At 32.9% G+C, this 20,554-nt stretch overlaps 1 protein-coding gene across 2 annotated transcripts in view; it reads left to right on the top strand.

Moving 5' to 3' along the window:
• ADAMTS6 (ADAM metallopeptidase with thrombospondin type 1 motif 6) overlaps positions 1–20,554 on the top strand; it is a 290,690-nt gene that overhangs the window by 123,104 nt on the left and 147,032 nt on the right. For both annotated transcript variants that reach the window (XM_057307195.1, XM_026498893.4), the window contains exons 8-9: positions 1,240–1,283; positions 5,376–5,481. In XM_057307195.1, the coding sequence (XP_057163178.1) occupies positions 1,240–1,283; positions 5,376–5,481 (150 nt within the window). The remainder of the gene's footprint in view (positions 1–1,239; positions 1,284–5,375; positions 5,482–20,554) is intronic.

The raw sequence follows: 20,554 nt of genomic DNA, 5'->3' as shown, positions 1-20,554 counted from the left end.
ATCCCGTGGTTTACCGGTTACAAGAGGGAGATGACTATGTGAATGATCAGAAGAGAAAGCTATGCAAGAGGCGAAATCCCTTTCCCCAGATGTAAAGTGTACAAGATGAAGAGTTTGAAACTCTAAAAATAGGCAAAGGGCATCTCCAGGGATTTCAGTGATTTCAACAGTACAGTAGTATGCTGGATGTGATATTTGTTTTTTTGGAAATACATTTTGATCTGGTGAACAAGATGGGATTAATTATTAATCCCTTCCCCCCAGTAATGTGGACTAACCATTATTTATATATAATCAAAGAACTTTTACAACTTGGATTTTCCTATAGTTTGTGAAATTTTATATTCTACCTGAAAAGCTTTTCATTTCTAGCATAAAACGTAGGCAAATAAAAATGGTCAGTCTTTTTAAATTTATTTTTTATTCTCATTTTAGAAATGGAATACTTTTGGTTTTAAAGATTAGTTTACAAGACTATTATAAAAAATGCTTAAAATAGGTGTTCACATCAACATTGACGTAGTATTCTAAATGTGATAGATTTTAAAATATGCAACGTTACTGGTGAACTTCATCTTTTGTATTGAGTTGAATGCAATATAGCATTAGAGTAAGTCCAGCCAACATTAGGAAAGCTTCTATTGAGCTATTTGTTAAAAATATTTGTATTTTAGCTATGCTGAATTTCTGGTATGCAAGTAGGAAAACAATGTGATACCAATTTTATTCCCATTGCTGTATTGTGCTAATTTTTTTTTTTTAAACAAGAACCTGTGTTAGAGTTGAAGGAGCGCCAGATAGTGCTTATAGCTCAGAAGTATAAAACACAATCTGTGGCTATAATAAAAAAAAATTTCAGCAGGTTCAAAGAGATTGGGAATAAAAAGCCACCCATTTGCTTTTTTGTAGCAGCAGTAGCAATCTGCAGACAAGCTATTCTGCTTCAAAACAGTATGGTAGATGGTTTTATGGAACCTGCAATTACAGAAATCTACTTTAACCTTTCTTTCTTACTGGCAGGTGTCCCATTGGCTTGCAGCCAGAGGCTGTGAGTGTAGTACAGCCGGTGTGTCCCCCAGAGTGCTGAAAATGCCCACACTCCAGCTGGCTGCTCATAATTGCACTGATTGTGGTCTGACAACTCAGAGCTCTAAGAAAGAAATGTGATGAATATATGAAAATATTTTACAAATTTGATCAGATTACAAATTTCATCTCTTTTTTTTTCCTCCTCTATAGATATGATATCTGCACTTATAAAAATAAGCCCTGTGGAACATTGGGTAAGTTTTTTATAAAGGGAGGATAATTGATATTGTCTTTTTGTCCAGTGGCTTTACTCTTTAATATTAATTTGGTCATTTTCCTTTCTGGCACATCTGAAATTATTCCTATAAATTGTTAAACCTGACCCCTGTGGGTATGTCACTTACTAGACAACAAGTAGAATGATGATTAAAAACAACTTGGAAGATGATTCTAAATCTTCAAACAGTCATGATGAATCAAAAGTTACCAGTCCGTAATGTATTTTCCAAAAATACCAAGGAATTTGAGAACAAATTAAACCAACGCAGCATCTTCAAATATCAGGCTAGGAAAGGAAAGGGGGAAAGTAGAGGAGGGAATATTTAAAAGGGAGACATTGTGTTCTTAATGTCCGATCCCCGTAAATTAAGATATTAGAAATTTTCAGTACCTGAGCAACAGTAAAAAATATTTTTGTAAAATATTATAGCCAGAAGTAGAGAGAGAGGACAGGATTATCTTTCTTGTGCTTCCCAAATATTTGTTTTTTAAAAAGCGTTTCTGCAGTATTTTAGAATTTAAAAAGTCACATTTTGTTGCAGAGCATAACTTCGTCCTGGTTAAGAGTTAACTGCAAATTCAAACAGGGGGAAATGATAGCTTTCAAGTAGACTAAATTGTTAAGCAACTAGAGTCACTTTTAGGAACGGGAGCTTTTTTCCTAAGATAATTTTTTTAGTGTCATAGAGACTTATTACGAACTCAAAAGTTAAGCACCTGAAGGTGAATTTTCTAGTTTCTCTATGACAAGTCTCAATTTTCTTGTTTGTAAAGGAACAATTATGAAATCTATTCCTATGCCCCTCATAAGAATTTTGGGAAGATCAAATTTAAGTAGAGGTGGAAGAAAAGGTGTTACCCAATTTCCTGGGGGAATTCAGAAAGTCCTCTCTTTAGAGATTAATATTTCTCTTGATTTTTATCTGCCTTTCCAGTATTCTCCTATCCCATTTCCCTCAGGATTTAAGGCTAAAGAAGAAATCCAATTAGCCAATGATCGGTATTTAGGGTAGAGAAGTTTGCTAGTTAAAAAGCGTAATGTAGAAAGACCTCTTTTTTGCTGAGAGATCTCACATCAAAAAGATTTAGGTTTTTAGGTTAACAAGAGCAACATAATCCATTGGATAGTACCCTAAAGTGGAAACTGGAAACTAACAACTGGCTTTGACAGTTTCAGTGCATTACCCTTTCCTCTTCATTTAGGTCTTTGTTCCTCAATTCCTTATCTATGAAGTAGGATCAATATCTGCCCTTATGTGATAGGGGTATTGTGAAAATAACTTAAAGGAAAAAAATACAAAGATGTTTAATAAAGAAGTACTGTAAAAATTCACTGGTATTACTATTTGTTGTAGAAATTACACTATTCAACTTAACCTCTCTGTTATTGTTCAAATTCTGTAAGCATTTACTAAGTGCTTGATCAATTTTAAATACCATAGACATTAAGCTTCAAAGGAGGTATAAGCTAGAGCTTCTATTTTTCTAGTACATATATATATATATTCTGAGGAAATACACATGTATATAGCTATACACATTCTATTCTGCTTTTTGAAGGTAGATTGTTTACACTGAGGTATGTTCTTCATTAGGACATTAGTAATAACACTGCCTGTACTTTTGTTGTTATTGTTACCAAGTAGATTCGAGATATTCTTCTACCCTACATCTCTTTCTTTCCCAAATATGTATTCCTATTTTTATAGCTCATTAATTTCCAAAATCAATACATTAATACTTTGGTACATGTCAATGCGTTTTCAAGCTCAGTATAAATAACTTTTCAAATTATAAACCATTATAAATTATCTTTCATGCTATCTCATGGTGAAAACTGAATAACTGCATATATATACATATGTTGACCTTCATATATGAAATATATATTATCAGTACAGAATCGGTCACGTTTTTTCTTTTTGGGTGGTCATTCTGGCAACTTTGATGTTGGTTTTTATGCTAATACTTGCATATTCTCTTGCTTAGTACCTTTGATGACCAATTGTAACATGGCTAAGTAGATTTAAGGGTGCAAACTGTGGCCATCAAACTGAGGAAATCTAAATGACCCAAATAGTAATCAAACCCCTATTAACACAATCACACATAAGAACTTTGACAGCCTCAGTTTTATAGGAATACAGAAAGTAGCAGGGGTTGTGAAAATAGATTAGCATCTAAATTATTTTATTTCATTTAAGATTTAGCTCTGTATTTTTAACGAATAGTTATTTCCCAAATATGTACTTTCTGAAGTTGTTCTTTCAGTAGAACAGCTAAGTTAATTTTATATCAGATACAGAGGTAAATCTGTGTTTGCAAATACACCTTGGGGAGTCATTAAAAATATTACCACATGGTATATACCAAACAGTCACAGTAACAACAAATAAAAATCTAACCCATGGAATAGTATATTTTGGGAAATATAAGAAGTGTTAATTTAACAATAATCTCAGTAATTGTTTTTCTAACCAAATTTCATAAAGCTCAAAACAGAAACAGTATTCAGTGTGGCTTTGTTTTTCCTATATCATGGATGATATTGAACTCAATAGCTTAGCCACATAATCTACTGCAAACGTTTTTGGTATTCTTTCTTTCCCTATCTCTCTTTCTCTCAGTGGAATTTAGAACTAACATTTATGAAATATTTTTGATTAACCAAAAAAATTAAGTCACCTTCCCCAACTAGTCCCTCTTTTTTCTTCCTCTTCTTCAGGTCCAAGACTTTTAATTAGATGGAAGGGCACACAAGGATAACAATATTATTTACAGTAACTCAGAGACAAAAATCAACTCCTTCCCCAGCTCCTGCTCCTTCCACATAAAACAAATTAGCAAATCTAGCACTGACCTCAACTCTGTTCCAGTGTGGCTATTATGTTTATATTTTATATTAGGAGGTACAGAAAAACAATTTCTAGAGCTTTCTTGATAGTAAAAATATTATTTGAATGGCTTTTACTGTTCCAAATTAGTGTAACTGGGAAATTGTACTTAGCATGGAACATTGCTTATTACAGTCAATAAATATTCATTGAATTGGATTCAAATCACTTTTTGTGGTTAGATAATTATTATTTGGGTAATGATAGTAGACTACTAACATATAAAATGTTTTTCTTACTTTTCCTTCAATTTCTTTTAAATAACTTTTGTTCCTACATGTTTTAAGTGTGATTTGGCATTTGTTTCCTTATAACACATGACATTTTTCACACAGAAATTCTTTTTTCTAAGTACTGTTTTTAAGTTATGTACTAATTCACAGAGCGTGATATTCATTTGGAAGTAAATATGAAAGCTTTTATAAGCTAAAATTCCCATGGGAGAGATACCTTGAGAACATAACATTTCACTAGAATCAGTGAATTAACACTGTAGTTTTTTGCTTTATTAGTAAAACTAATGCATTGAAGGGGGATGGGAGAGCGAATAACCACTGAATGTGCGAATGTCTTTCTTTCCATTAAAATACCTAAAGAAATTGTTGCATCACTATCAGGACTAATTTCAGAAGATTAAAAAAATGCAAAACCTCCTATTTTTAACAGTTCTCCTTTTGAATCATTCATTTTTGCTTTTATAAAAAAATGTCATTTAAAAAAATACCATTCGGGATTCCCTTTTTTTGGTAACTAAAAAGTTGCTTGTATATTTTTATGAACCCACTAAACTTAAACAGATCTCTTTAGAAAAATAATGTGGATATATTTTGCTTTCTACAGCCTGAAGAATGTTAAAATAGAAATGCTTTCTTGAATTCCCTCTTCTGGCTCAAGTTACTAGGTGGTCCCAAGTTACCAGAAGTAAAATTTATAAATCTAACCCCTAGTCTAGACATTTTCCAGCACTGACTGCAGTTCAAAAAATATTAATGTCTAGCCGGCAAAGTGAAACTCCCCCCAGTGATTTTGCAAATGACTAGAAAGTTAACCTTTTGCCAACTGCTCCTTCTGTGCATGGAGGTTATTAAAAAGAATCCAGGCATTTATAAGTATGGGCTTTTTAAGACTGAAACACCTTGGCTTGACCCTTTGTGTCTCCTTCTGTTTATTCAGGCTTGGCCTCTGTGGCTGGAATGTGTGAGCCTGAAAGGAGCTGCAGCATTAATGAAGACATTGGCCTGGGTTCAGCTTTTACCATTGCACATGAGATTGGTCACAAGTGAGTGAGTTTAAGAAAATCAAAATAAATTTCAGAACTCCACTCTTTTGAGCAACTCATAACTACTGTGTGGAGTGCCTGTGCTCAAACATACTTTACTGCCTTTTTGTCTGATTTCAGTAGAGAATGTTATCATTTGGGGTATTGGGATAAATCATCTTAAGAACTGGAGACTTGTTAAATAATCCTTCTGATTCAATGACCCATATTTTTAGAGTGGTGAATGAACCACACTTAAGTTTTGTTATATATATTTGAAATAATTTACCTTTAGCATGGTCTGCTCATCACCCAGTTTCTCTAAGTTAAATTGTTTAAATGATCTTTCTTTTCCTCAAGTGACAGTACCTATATATTTTTAAAATCATCGACACCACTACCATAAAATCTACTTTGAGTTTTCACTCTTCATACAGCTGTGAGCATACATTTTCCAGACATAAAGTTTGTGCAATCAGTGCTATGTAACTTGTGTTTTCAGGTGTAATATGTCATTGAAATTAAAACAAACAAACAAACAAAAAACCAGTCAAAACTGATGTTACAAAGAGTAGAGGGATATCATTCTCATCACTTTTTAGAAGGATCTGGAGTTTTTAATATTTGTTTTAAATAAATCTGTGCCAAAAACTGTCCTATGGCTATCCCCCCACATGCACACACATAGCAATAAAATCCTTACTTTCTTTTTTCAAGCAACAGGCAGTAGTAAATGTAAAAGTCTGCTCATGTGGAAGGAGAGAAATTCGAAAACTTTAAAAGGATAGTCAAACATTTTTAACTAAAAAAAGCAGCCTATTTGCAGGAACTCCTGACATTTGTATGATTTAAGTTTTACAGTCTGCTTTTTGGTAGAGAAATGGATGGGGAAGAAAGAACAAATAAAAATGAATGTTTATTATACATTTGCCTCAGAGGTCATTCCCGAGATAAATCTGTAGTTCAGCTTGCTTTCCGCCCCCCCCCCCCAAGTGGAGAGTGAAATTGAGTCAGTCTGTTGCATTATTTTGAAGATTGCGACTTAAATTTTACCAAACAGTGTTGATTTATGTATAAAGGTGAGTAACCAGCAAGTTTAAACCTAACTTCATTTAGATATGACGGAAGGTCAGTATTACACTTTTTTAATGAAGGCCTAAATATATTAGCATTCTAGTTTTCATTGCAGTAAACAGCAAGGGAACAAAAGGAGAAAGCCCTCTTACCCAGTCAGTTTATCTTCAATGCACTTAGAAGTCTGGCTCATTAATGACTGTCATAATCTTATGCAACCAGACTGAATTTAATAGGTTCTGTTAGATTCAATTAAATTGAAAGGTTAGGACAAGTAACATACAGCAGATGAATAATGTGTGTATGAGAGCACTGTTACCTCATGCAGTCACAAGTTAGTCAATGTCAATATGCATTATAAGTCTCCTTTTGTATGTACTTAAATAACTGAGGTAGGGTTTATCTCTCTTTGTGTCTTTTACTGAGATGAAGATTCTAACTGACCAACTTTCAGCCTTCCTAGATTTTTGTTATTGTTGTTGGCCTCTTGGGTAATTCCTTTTAATTCTTCCTAAGATGAATGGCTTGTGCCTTATATAGGTGATTATGAAGAAGAAGTAGAATATGAATTAACCTTTTAAGATTTATATTCTTTGAAGTAACAGCTAATTCTTGTTTGATAATGTGATTGCTAAAAATGAGAGAAGGGGAATCTACAAAATGCTTTATTTTGAGAGCCAGAAGAAATGCTTCCATTCAAAAGTGTTATTTGACAAAAGAAAAATCAGCTATCCTTCTATGTCCGGTTGATTAATATGTCCGCATCCTCCATTCCCTTTTCCCCAGACAATGGGGCAGGGTATGTTTAACGTATCTTTTTCAATATATCAAATTATTATTTGCTCAGTTAGGAAAAATCTCTTTTTTTGGATGAAGATCCCTTTACTTGTTTTTAAGATCTTAAGGTTTAGCTTTAAGAAACTTAGTAAGTCAATTCTGGCACAACTCATGTCATCCCTAAAATACTGTGTTCCCTATTCTTCTTGACACAAAGCAAGAGCCATGGTAAATATGTCAAGTATAGTTTTCAGTTAAAGTATATTGAAGTTTTAACTTGTATCATTTAGTAGGATGGATGTTAAGTGATGTAATGATATCTGCAGATTTATCACAATGAAGACTATTTGACAATGAGTTACTGAGAAGTGCCCCCACTGAATCACTAGACCATTGGAAGATTTTCTAGTATTCTTTACAGTGTGTCGAATATGGTTTTGCACCCACTGTATACTTGTATAGGGATGGATATACTATCTATTTTGAACAGCTATGGGATAACTTTTTTCTCTTTTCTTTTGCTAGGCCTTAGTAACCATTTTTTGTTTGTTTGTTTTGTTTGTTTGTTTGTTTGTTTTCCGGTGACCCGTATGGTGATCATATTAGCCACGACTTCTATTTCTCTCTGTGCCTTTTGAAAACAAGAAATTAATTTTATTGTAAAATAAAAGATTGAGGGTTTATGCTCTATATAAATAACATATCTAGCTTTAATGTAGCTCTAAGCCAAAGGCAATTAATGAAATCTTATAGAAAAGAATGCTCATTGAAAGATTTTTAAATTAATTATGTAGTTGCTATAGGTTTTGGCAGTGGAAAAAAGTATGATGTTAAAAAATTCAACCTGACTTCTTGTGTATTGAGAAAACTAATGTTTCCATACTGTACAAAAACAAATAATCTTATTTTTTAAAAGATTTTATTTATTTATTTGACAGAGAGAAAGACAGTGAGGGAACACAAGCAGGGGGAGTGGGAGAGGGAGAAACAGGCTTCCCACCGAGCAGAGAGCCTGACTCGGGTCTCAATCCCAGGACCCTGGGATCATGACCTGAGCTGAAGGCAGACACTTAATGACTGAGCCACCCAGGTGCCCCCCAAAATAAATAATCTTAAAAAGAGATCTTAAAAATATTCATAATTTTTAGGGATGCATATTGAATTATGCAGGACTGAAATGACAGGATGTTTGAGGTTTGCTTTTAAAAGAAAGTGGAAAAAAAAGAGAAAGATAAAGCAAGAATAGCAACATCTTGAATTTTATTATCTTGATAGCGTATGGATGGGAATTCATTATGCTACTCTCTCTACTATTGTATATGTCTGATATTTCTTCACAGAAAAGAATAGGTTCGTAAGATCATAAATCTTTTAGTTGACTTAACTCATTTAATATTTAATCATGATTTAGTGCACTATAACTGATTTTGACAAAATTTATGGAAATGTTTAATGTTTTAGTGAAAGCTGCGGGTATATATTGGTTTTGCTTTTGGAAATCATTATCAATGTTTGGTCTTACCAATAGGGATACAAAAGATTGGTTAGGAGATGATTTTTTTTTTTTAAGGAGATATGTGGCAGGCTTCAGGATAAAATTGTAAATTAGGTTACTTGTGTTAGGAAGCTCTTATTACTATTTTCTTTAATCCAAACTTCCTTTCTCTTGTTACAAATACCTAGGTGTTTCTAAATGCTTGATCAAGACTGTGCTTTCATAAAGAAGACTAATAATTAATACACTAAGGGAATTTTAGGATTTGGAACTAGTATTTGGGACTTCAATGCCTTTGTCTAGTTTTGGTATCAAAATAATGTTAGTCTTACAAAATGAGTTAAGAAGTATTCTGTGTGTTTTGGAAGAGTTTGCTTTCCCTTGAGTACATTTTAAAACACCTATTTAAGTATAATTTACATACAATAAAAATGCATACATTTTGTGTGTAGTTCAGTGAATTATGGCAAATGTATCTAACCATTTGACCACTAGCACAATTAAGATATCAACATTTTCATTACCTGAAAAAGTTCCCTTGTTCCCTTTTACAGTCAGTCTCCACTCTCCTCCCCTTTTCCCAGGGCCCAGACAGCCACAGATCTACTTTCTATCACTATAGATTAGACTTGTCTTTTCTATAGCTCCATTTAAGTTGACTTATATAGTGGGTACTCTTTGTATCTAGTCTCTTTCCCTTAGCACAATGCTTTTGAGATTCACCCATATTGTGTGTATCAGTAACTTTTTTGTTTGTTTTTTGTTTTTTTCTGATTAGTATTCCTTGTCAGTAGCAATAGCAGATACCACATTTTAGGTTTTCTTCTAGTTTGGGGCCATTATGATGAATAGAACTGCTATGAACATCCATGTACAAGTATTTGTTTGGACATATACTTTCACTTCTCTTGGGTGGTACTGCTGTAGTATGGTACATGTTAGGTTTTTCAAAGTGGCTATATACCATTTCGCATTCCCACTAGCAATCTATGAGAGTTCTGATTACTTCAAGATCCTTGTCAACATTTGTTTGTGTCTTTTTTATTTTAGCCATCATTATACATTTTAGTGGCATCTCATTGTAATTTTAATTAGTTAATCATCTATTTTCTGGTAAATGATGTTAGTGATGATGAGCATCTTTTCATATGCTTATTTGTCATTCACTATCTTCTTTGAGTCTGTTCAAAATCTTTTACCCATTTTTTCTTTTTTTTCCAAACTGTGGTGTCTCTTCTTAGTGAGTTGCAAGAGTTCTCAGTATATCCTGGGTAAAAAGTCTTTGTCATATATACATAATATGAATATTTTCTCCAACTCTGTTGTTTACCATTCATTTTTTAATGTTCTTTTTTTGTAAAAAAACAGTTTTAAAATTTTGATGAAGCGCAATTTAAAATTTTTCTTGTATGGTTTGTGGTTTTTTGTGTGTCCTAAAATGTCTTTGCCTGCTTCAAAATTGTGAAAATTTTCTTCTATATTTTTGTCTAGAAGTTTTATACTTTTAGTTTTTATATTAAGATCTATGATCTATTCTGAGTTAATTTTTTTATATAATATGAAGTAAAGGTTGAGGCTCTTTTTCTGTCATGAGTATCTAATTATTTTAGCACAATTTGTTAAAAATTGGTTGTAGTTTTCTTTTATTGTCTCTCATTTTTTTAATTTTATGTTTTTAGAGAGAGAGAAAAAGCATGAGTAAGGTGGAGGAGGGGGCAGAGGGAGAGGGAGGGAGAGAATCCAAATCAGGCTCCATGCCCAGTCCAGCCCCCGTGTGGGGCTCCCTCTCCAGACCCTGAGATCACGACCTGAGCCAAAATCAAGAGTTGTATGCTCAACTGACTGAGCCACCCAAGCCCCCCTAATGTATTTCTTGAGTTTTGGTATCAGAGTACAGTCATATAAATTGAATTAGGAACTGTTCTGTTTTCTGGAAGAGCTTGTATACATAAGGTTGATGGGATTTCTTCCTTATATAGTTTGATAGAATTTACCAATGAAGCCATCTAAGCCTGGAATTTTCTTTATGGGAAGATTGTTGATTAATAATTTATTTTTTAAATTAAATATAGGATAGCTCATTATATAAATCTTTTGAATTTTTTTGTGAATTATATCTTTCAAAGTTTTTAGGCTATTTCAACTAAATTGTCAAATTTATTATAATATTCTCTTATTGTCTTTTTAAATGTCTGTCTTATAAATAATGATATTCCACCATTCATTCTTGATATTTGTAATTTGTGTTTTCTCCCTTTTTTTCCAGCTTTATTGAGATATAATTGACATATAACATTGTATAAGTTTAAGGTGTACAACGTGATGATTTGATACACGTATATATTGTGAAATGATTACCATGATAAGGTTAGTTAACACATCCATCACATCATATAATTACCTTTTTGTGTGTGTGTGGTGAGAATATTCAAGATCCACTCTCTTAGCAATGTTCAAGTATACAATACAGTATTGTTAACTATAGTCATAGTACTCTACATGAGACCTTCAGAACTTATTCATTGTATAACAGGAAGTTTGTACACTTTGAATATCTCCCCATTTCCTTCACACCCTAGTCCCTGACAACCACCAGTCTACTCACTGTTTCTAGGAGTTCAACTTTTTTGGATTACACGTAAGTGAAATCACACAGTATTTGTCTTTGATCTTACTTATTTCACTTCATGCCCTCAAGGTTCATCCTCACTGAAACAAATGGCAGGATTTTCTTCCTTCTTATGACTGAATAGTATTCTAGTGTGTGTGTGTGTGTATTTATATATCCATTTTCTTTATCCCTTTATCCATTGAGGGACACTTAAGTTGTTTCTAAATTGTGACTATTATGAATAATTCTCCAATGAACGTAGGGGTGCAGGTATCTCTTTGAGATAGTCATTTGGCCGTTTACCCAGAAGTGGGATTTCTGGATCATATGGTAGTTCTGTTACTTTTTTGAGGAACCTCCATACTATTTTCCATAGTGACTGTACCAATTTACATTCCCATCAACAAGGGTTCCCTTTTCTCCACATTCTTGCTGGCATTTGTAATCTATTGTCTTTTTATATTACCCATTCTAAGAGGTGTGATGTGATATCTCATTGTGCTTTTGATTTGCATTTCCCAGATGATTGGTGATGCTGAGAACCCTTTTCCCCTATATTTCCTTCCAGGAATTTTATGGTTTCTGGTCTTACACTTAAATCTTTAATTCATTTTGAATTAGTTCTTATGAGTTGTGTAAGGTAGGGGTCTAATTTCATTTTTTTTTGCAGGCCAGTTTTCCCATCACCATTTATTGAAGAGACTGTCTTTTTCCCATTGAGTATTATTGGCACCCCTTTAAAATGTTAGTTGACCGTGTGTGTGTGTGTGTGTGTGTGTGTGTGTGTGTGTTTCTGGGTTTCCTATTCTGTTCCATTGCCTCCAGTTTTGTGATACCACCAGCTTTGTTGTTTTTCAAGATTGCTCTGGCAATCTTTGGGTCTTTTGTCATTTCATACAAATTTTAGGATTTCTGTGAAAAATGGCATTAGAATTTTGATGGGACTTGTATTGAACCTATAGATGGTTTTGGGTAGTTTGAACATTTTGATAATATTAATTCTTCTTATCCATTAACAAGAGATATCTTCAAATTTATTTCTGTCATCTTCAGTTTCTTTTATCAATTTCTTACTATCTTCAGTATACTGGTCTTTTACCTCTTTGATTAAATGTATTTCTTTTTTTAAAAATTTAATTAAGGGAGCCTGGGTGGCTCAGTCAGCCAAGCATCTGTATTTGGCTCAGGTCATGATCCCAGTGTCCTAGGATGGAGCCCAATGCCTCCCTCTGCCACTCTCCCTGCTTGTGCTGTCTTGCTCTCTGTCAAATAAATAAATAAAAATCTCTAAAAAGTTTAATTAAATGAATTTTATTTAAAATTCATATTAAAAAAATTTTAAATATAAAAATTAATTCATTTAATTAAATTTTTTAAAAAGTAAGCTGTACACCGAAATTAGGGCTTGAACTCATGATCCCAAGGTCAAGAGTTGCACATTCTACTGACTCAGCCAGCCAGGTGCTCCTGATTAAGTTTATTTGTAATGATTTTATAGTTTTTGATGCTACTGTTTAAGGTATAGTTTTATTTCTTTTTCAGATTGTTCATTGTTCTAGTGTATAGAAACACAACTGATTTTTGTATGTTGACTTTTGTAGTCTGCACTTTACTCAGTTTGTTTATTAGTTCTATTTTTTGGTGGAATCTTTTGGATTTTCTATATATAAGATCATGTCCTCTCTGAGCAGAGGTAATTTTACTTCTTCTTTCTGATTGGATGCCTTTTATTTCTTTTTGTTGCCTGATTGGTCTGGCTAGGACTTACTATGTTGAATAGGAGAGGTGGGAGTATAGAGGATACTCTTGATTAGATACTCTTCCTGATCTTAGAGGAAAAGCTTAAAAGTTCTCCATTGATTATAATATAGTTGTGGGCTGGTCATATATGGCTTTTATGATGTTGAGGTTTGTTGCTTCTATACACCCACATTGTTGAGAGTTTTTAAAATGAAGGAACGTTGAATTTTGTTAAATCCTTTTTGCTTATCTACTGAGATCCTCATATGATTTTTATTTTTCATTCTATTAATGTGATGTATCACCTTTAACTGATTTGCATGTGCTGAGCCATCCTTGCATCTCAGGGAAGAATCCTACTTGATCATGGTGTGTGATCATCTTAATGTATTGTTAAACTCATTTTTCTATTATTTGGTTCAAAATTTTTGTATCTATATTCATCAGGGACATTGGCCTATAGTTTTCTTCTCTTGAATGTATTCTGGCTTTGCTATCAGGGTAATGCTGGTTCCTTGTAAAAGACTTTGGGGGGTATTTGTTGCTTTTCAGTTTTTTGGCAGAGTTTAAAAAGGATTGGCATTAATTCTTTAAATGTTTAGTAGAATTCACCAGTGAATTTATCTGTCCCTGGGTTTTTCTTTTTTTGGGAGGTTTTTGGTTACTGATCAATCTCCTTACTTGTTATTTTTCTGTTCAGAATTTCTGTTTCTTCATGATTCAGTCTTAGTGGGTTATATTTCTGGGAATTTTACTTTTCTTCTATCTTATTTAATTTGTTGATGTATCATTGTTTGTAATTGTCCCTTATGATTTTTGTATTTCTGTGGTATCAATTGCAATATCTTTTCTTTAATTTCTGACTATATTTCTTTAAATTCTTTTTTCTAGTTACTCTAGTTTAAGTTTTGTCAGTTGGCTTATCTTTTCAAAAAAGTACCTCTTGATTTCATTGATCTTTTCTATTGATTTTCTAGTACTCACTCATTTCTTTCTTTTCTGTTCTTTTTATTTTTTCCTACAAAATTTGGCCTTATTTTGTTTCTTTTTTTCCTGGTTCCTTGAGGCACAAAATTAGATTGTTTATTTGAGATCTTTCTTGTTTTAATAATATCAGCATTTACCCCTATACTCTTCCCTCTTAGAATTGGTATGTTGTTTTTTCCATTTACATTTGTCTCAAAGTAGTTTTTTATTACACTTTTGATTCCTTCTTTGACCAATTTGTTCGGCCATGTGTTGTTTAATTTCCATGTTTTTGTGAATTTTCCTGCTTTTTTTCCTGTTGATTCTTTGTATTATACTACTGCGGTGATAAGAGTCTTGAAATGATTTCAGTATTTAAAAAGAATTTTTAGAGCATACAAATTATTATAAATATAATCCATACTCATTTTAGCAAATGTTTATTATTGTGCCAAGTGTAGAAGTCAAAAATATCAACACCCAGAAATCCCATCATAACTGAAATTCAAATTGTTTATTCCATCCATTGTGGGGGTTTTTTTGTTTTGTTTTGTTAATGGATAGTATGCCCATGTACTATATATGCATTATTATTTTGTATTAAGTTTTTAATTTTAATTCCAGTATAGTTAACATACAGTTATATTAGTTTCAGGTGTACAATATAGTGATTCAGCGATTCTATACATTACTCAGTACTCACCATGATAAGTGTACTCTTTAATCCCCTTCACCTATTTCACCCATCCCCCACCCACCTCCCCTCTGGTAACCATTTGTTGTTCTCTATAGTTGTTCTCTATAGTTAAGAGTCTGTTTCTTGGTTTCTTTCTCTTTCTCTCTTTTATTCCTTTGCTTATTTATCTTGATTTTAAATTTCACCGATGACTGAGATTATATGGTATTTGTCTTTCTCTGACTGATTTACTTTGCTTAGCATTATACTCTGTAGCTCCATCCATGTTGTTGCAAATGGCAAGATTTCGTTCTTTTTTCATTCCTTTTTATGGCTAAATAATATTCCATTGTGTGTGCGTGTATATCACATCTTTATCCATTCATCTGTCGATGGACACTTGGTGTGCTTCCATAATTTGGCTATTGTAAATTCAATATTTTAAAGTTTGTTAAGACTTGTGTTGTGGGGGCGCCTGGGTGGCACAGCGGTTAAGCGTCTGCCTTCGGCTCAGGGCGTGATCCCGGCGTTGTGGGATCGAGCCCCACGTCAGGCTCTTCTGCTATGAGCCTGCTTCTTCCTCTCCCACTCCCCCTGCTTGTGTTCCCTCTCTCGCTGGCTGTCTCTATCTCTGTCAAATAAATAAATAAAATCTTTAAAAAAAAAAAAAAAAGACTTGTGTTGTGACCTATTGTGTGATTTATCCTGGTGAATGTTATGTGGTGCTTGAGAAGAATGTATATTCTATAATGTTGGATAGAAAGATCTGTATAGTGTCTAAAGTGTAGTTCCAGTCAGATGTTTCTTCATTTTCTGTCTGAGTGATGTATTGTTGAAAGTGGAGTATTAGAATCCCCATCAATTATTATATTGTATTTATTTCTGTTTTAGTACTGTTTGTATTTGTTTTACATATTTTGGGAATCCAATGTTGGGTGTATACATATTTACAAATGTTGTGTTCTCTTTATAAATTGACCCCTTTATGATTATATATGACCTGCTTTGTCTCCTATTACAGCTTTTGAGTTAAAGTCTGTTTTGTCTGGTGTTAAGTTTAGCTATCTCTCTTCTCTTTTGGTGTACATTTGCATGGAATATCTTTTTCCATCTCTTCACTTTGCACCTATTTTTTCCTTAAAGCTGAGGTGAGTTTCCTATAGGTAGTGAATAGGTCAGTCTTATTTTTTTTTATCCATTTTGCCACTCCATGTTTTTTTATTAGAGAATTTAATCCATTTACATTTAAAGTAATTATTGATATCTAAGGACTTAGTAATACCATCTTATTATTTGTTTGCTGGCTTTTTTGTAATCCCTTTGTTCCTTTCTTTCTCTCTTTCTTTGTGAATGAATAATTTTCTGTGGTTGTTTGATTTGATTCCCTTTTATTTATCTTTTGTTTATCTACAGTAGGTTTTTGCTTTGTGATTACCATGACCTTTACATAAACCATATTATAGATATAACAGTCTGTTGTAAGGTGATAACAAATTAACTTCCATTACATACAAAAACTCTCATTTATAATTTTCCCACCATATTTTACATTTTATGTCACAATTTACATATTTTGTGTGGCATAGCAATTAAAATTATTATAACTATAGTTATTTTTATACTTGTATTTTATTTGTTCTTTAACCTTTATATAAGAGTTCACATACCATCATATTATAATATTGTAATATTCTGAATTTGTCCATATACGTTACCAATGTGTTTTATATTTTCATTGTGTTCTCATGTTACTTATCAGCATCCTGTCATTTCAGTTCGAAGAACTCCTTTAAGCATTTCTTGAAAAGCAGGTCTAGTGATGATGAACTACTTCATCTTTTTTAGGCCTGGAAAGTTTTTATTACTCCTTCATTTCTGAAGGATAGCTTTGCCAGGTTAAGTATTCTTGGTTGGCAGTTTTTGTTTTTTTTTTTTTTTCCTCTCAGTGCTTTAAGTATATCCCAGTCTCTCTTGGTCTCAAGGTTTCTCCTGAGAAATCTGCTGATAATCTATGGGGGTTTCCTTGTATGTGAGGAATTTTTTTCTTACCGCTTTTTTTTTTTTAAGATTTTATTTTATTCATTCATTCATTCATTCATTTCCTTATTTATTTATTTATTTATTTATTTATTTATTTATTTATTTATTTATTTTAGGGAGAGAGAAAGGGTGAGTATGAGCCAGGGAAGCGGCAGAGGAAGAGAGAGAGGCAGAAAATCAGAAGCAGATTTCATGCTGAGTGGAGCCTGACTTGGGGCTCAGTCCCATGACCCATAAGATCATGACCTGAGCCAAAATCAGACACTTTACCAACCGAGCTCCCAGGTGCCCCTTCTTATTGCTTTTAAAGTTCTCTCTTTGTCTTCGATTTTAGACTGTTTTATTTTAATTTTTCTTGGAGTAAATATTTTTTAGTTGAAACTATTTGGGCACTTGTGAGCATCATGAACTTGGATGTCCAATCTTTCCCCAGATTTGGGAAGTTCCCAGCCATTATTTCTGTAAATAAGCCTTCTGCCCTTTTCTCCCAGTTATCTCTTTTTGGGCTCTGATAATGTATAGATAGTTTCTTTTAATAGTATTCTGTTATTCACATTGTCTTTCTTCACTCTTTATCTTTTCTTTCCTTTTTTTTTTTTTTTTTTTTTTTTGCTTCTCTGATGAGATTTCAGTGGACTTTTCTTTGAATTCACTGGTCCTTTCTTCTGCTTTGTTGAGTCTGCTATTGAAGTTCTCTTTTGAATTCTTCAGTCATTGTTTTCTTTAGCTCCAGGATTTCTGTGTTTTTTGTTTGTTTGTTTTTTAATGGTCTCTATTTGTTGTTGAACTTCTCATTTTGTTCATGAATTATTTTTCTAATTCTAATTTTGTTTAGTTATCTGTGTTTTCCTACAGTTTACTGAATTTCTTTAAAAAATTATTCTGAGTTTTTTGTCATACAGTTCATAGATCACTGCTTCTTTAGGGTTAGTTATTAGAGCTTATTAGTGTCCTTTGATTGTAGAAATTTACCTGATGCCTTGTGATTTTTGTATCTTTGCATTGGTATCTGTGAATTTGAGGAAGCCATTTCCTCTTCCAGTCTTTCACAGACAGTTGTGTTGTGAGGTGCTGATGTGCTTTCTTGCCAGGGCTGCCTGTCATATGTGCTGTGTGACTGTCTGGCATCACTGTCCAGGCTTCCTGGTCAAGCAGTGCTGGAGGCTGTGCTCAGCAATAGTCAGATCCAGTGACTTGCTTATTTGTGTTGATGAGTCTCTAGAACGTGTCTGTGGCTAGGACAGGCCAATTGGTGGAGACCCAAACTTAACAGAACTATTGATCAAGTTGCCTGGCCAGAAGAGGCCACTGGCTCAGATGTGCACTTGCCTTGAGCCACTGGTTGGGATCTCTGCTAAGGGGCCACTTCTATATAACAGGAATGTGAAGTGCTAATTGCTATAAGCTTGTGTCCTTTCTCTCTCTGTCGTTAGCTGGTTCCCCTAGTGATCCCTATGCACAACTAAGTGGTCCTCCATGTAAATGTCCTGGAATGCTGGGGGCACTGGATGGCCACATTGGGCTCTCTTTTTTTTTTTTTTTCCACTGGAGAAACTGTAGGCTCAGGGGGACCTGCTTGGTGCAGTGCTGCATAGGCCTGAAAGAAGGATGATGTAGTCAAAGTAAAACTATTCCTCTTACCACTCTAATGTAATCTTTTCTTTCTTTCTTTCTTTTTCTTTCTTTCTTTCTTTCTTTCTTTCTTTCTTTCTTTCTTTCTTTCTCTCTCTTTCTTCCTTCCTTCCTTCCTTCCTTCCTTCCTTCCTTCCTTCCTTCCTTCCTTCCTCTTTTGTTTTGTTGTTGTTTAAGGGGGTGCATCTACCTCACACAGAGTTCTGAGATCTTCACAAAGGTGTCACCTATGGATATTTGCTAGTTGCTTTTTCTGTAAAGGGACTAAAGTTGGCAATTACCTATTTTGCCATCTTGCCAATGTCACTCTTTTTCTTCTTGATTAATATAGCTTTAGGTTTTTAAATTCTATTGTTTTCTTTTAAAAAAACATTTTGATTTCATTGATTTACTCTATTGCATGCTCATTTAAAAATTTTATTGTTCTGCTCTTTATTTTTTTCCTTTCTTATTCTTACTTTAGATTTAATTTCCTCTTTTTTTTTAATCCTTTTAAAGTAGAAGCTTATTAGTTCATTGATTTTACATCTCCCATCTTTCATAAGACCTAATGTTATAAATTTCTTTGTGGGCTCTTTTTTAGCAGCATATGACATTTCATTATCATGTATTTCCATTTTCATTTAGTTAACACATTTGTGTGTGTGTGTGTGATTTCTTCTTGGATTGTGGTCAAGTAATATATTCCATTATTTTGATCCTTCTAATTGAAACTCGCTTTATGGCCCATTATATTTTCTATCTCAGTGAATGTGTCTCGCATCCTCGAAAAGAAAGTGTTATTTGTTGTTGTTGGGTGGAATGGTCTAGTATTTTCAATTAGATCCATTTGTTTGATAGTGTTGTTTAAGTCTCCTATAGTCTTACAGCTTTTCTTTACAGTTGATCTATCTATTTTTAATAGAGAAGTTTGAAATCTCAGCCAATATATAGATTTGTCCATTTCTCTTATCATTATTCAGTTTTACTTCATACATTTTGAAATTTTATAATTACATGCATTCACAATTAGAATATATCTTCTTGATTAATTGTGTCTTTACCATTATGAAATATCTTTTTATCCTTGTTAACATTACTTTTCTGAAATCTACTTTGTGTCATTAATAAAGTAATTCCAGCTTTCATCTTATTGTTTGCATGGAAATTATTTTACTATGAGCTTACCTCTGTCTTTATATTTAAAGAAGATTTCTTTTGGACAACTTGTAGTTGGGTATTGTTTTTTTAATCCAGTTTGACTATTTCTACTTTTTAATTGTATTTTTTGTTCATTTATATTTAATGTAATTAGTGGGTTTTGGTCATTAATCTAGTGCTTGTTGTCTAGTTTTTTCTATCTGTTTTTGTTTCAATTTTCTCTTAATTAATTACTTTAACAATATCATTTTATCTTCACTATTGGCTTATTAACTATACCTCCTTTATCTATCTATCTATCTATCTATCTATTGTGGTTGCCTTTTGGTTTACAATGTGGATCTTTAATTAATCAGTTTATATTCAAATAAAATTGTTGCACATCGTTTGTCACATAAGATATAGTTCATTTTCCTCCTTCCATCCTTTGGTTATTATTGTCATATATTTTGGTTCTTTATATGTTATAAATCCTACAAGACCTTGTTATTATTTTTGCTTTAGACAGTTATTGTTTTTAGAAAAATTAAAAAATGAGAAACAACATATTTTATACTTCATACATATTTTATACCATTTCTGGTTCTTTTTTCATTCTTTCATGTAAATCCATATTTTCATCTATTATGTTCCTTCTCTCTGAAAACCTTCCATTAGTAATTCTTATAATTTAGTTTTCCTAGCAACTTATTCTCTGAACTTTTATTTGTTTGAAAATTTTTTTATTTTAGCTTCACTTTTAAAGGATATTTTCATTGGATTAAAATTCTCCATTGGCAATTTTTTTGAGCAAAGGCACCTGAAATATAAAGGAACATGATGCTTCATGATGACTACATGGAGTTTAATGATGCTGGATGGTGAAGTGCCTAAACAAGAAGTTGTGAGATGAAACTGGTGAGGTAAATAAGAAGTAGAAAATACAGGGCCTTATATATGTAAT

The sequence above is a fragment of the Ursus arctos genome, unplaced genomic scaffold (genome assembly GCF_023065955.2).
Source record: "Ursus arctos isolate Adak ecotype North America unplaced genomic scaffold, UrsArc2.0 scaffold_5, whole genome shotgun sequence".
In the NCBI taxonomy this organism is placed as follows: Eukaryota; Metazoa; Chordata; class Mammalia; order Carnivora; family Ursidae; genus Ursus; species Ursus arctos.
This window is presented reverse-complemented; position numbering and strand designations above follow the sequence as displayed.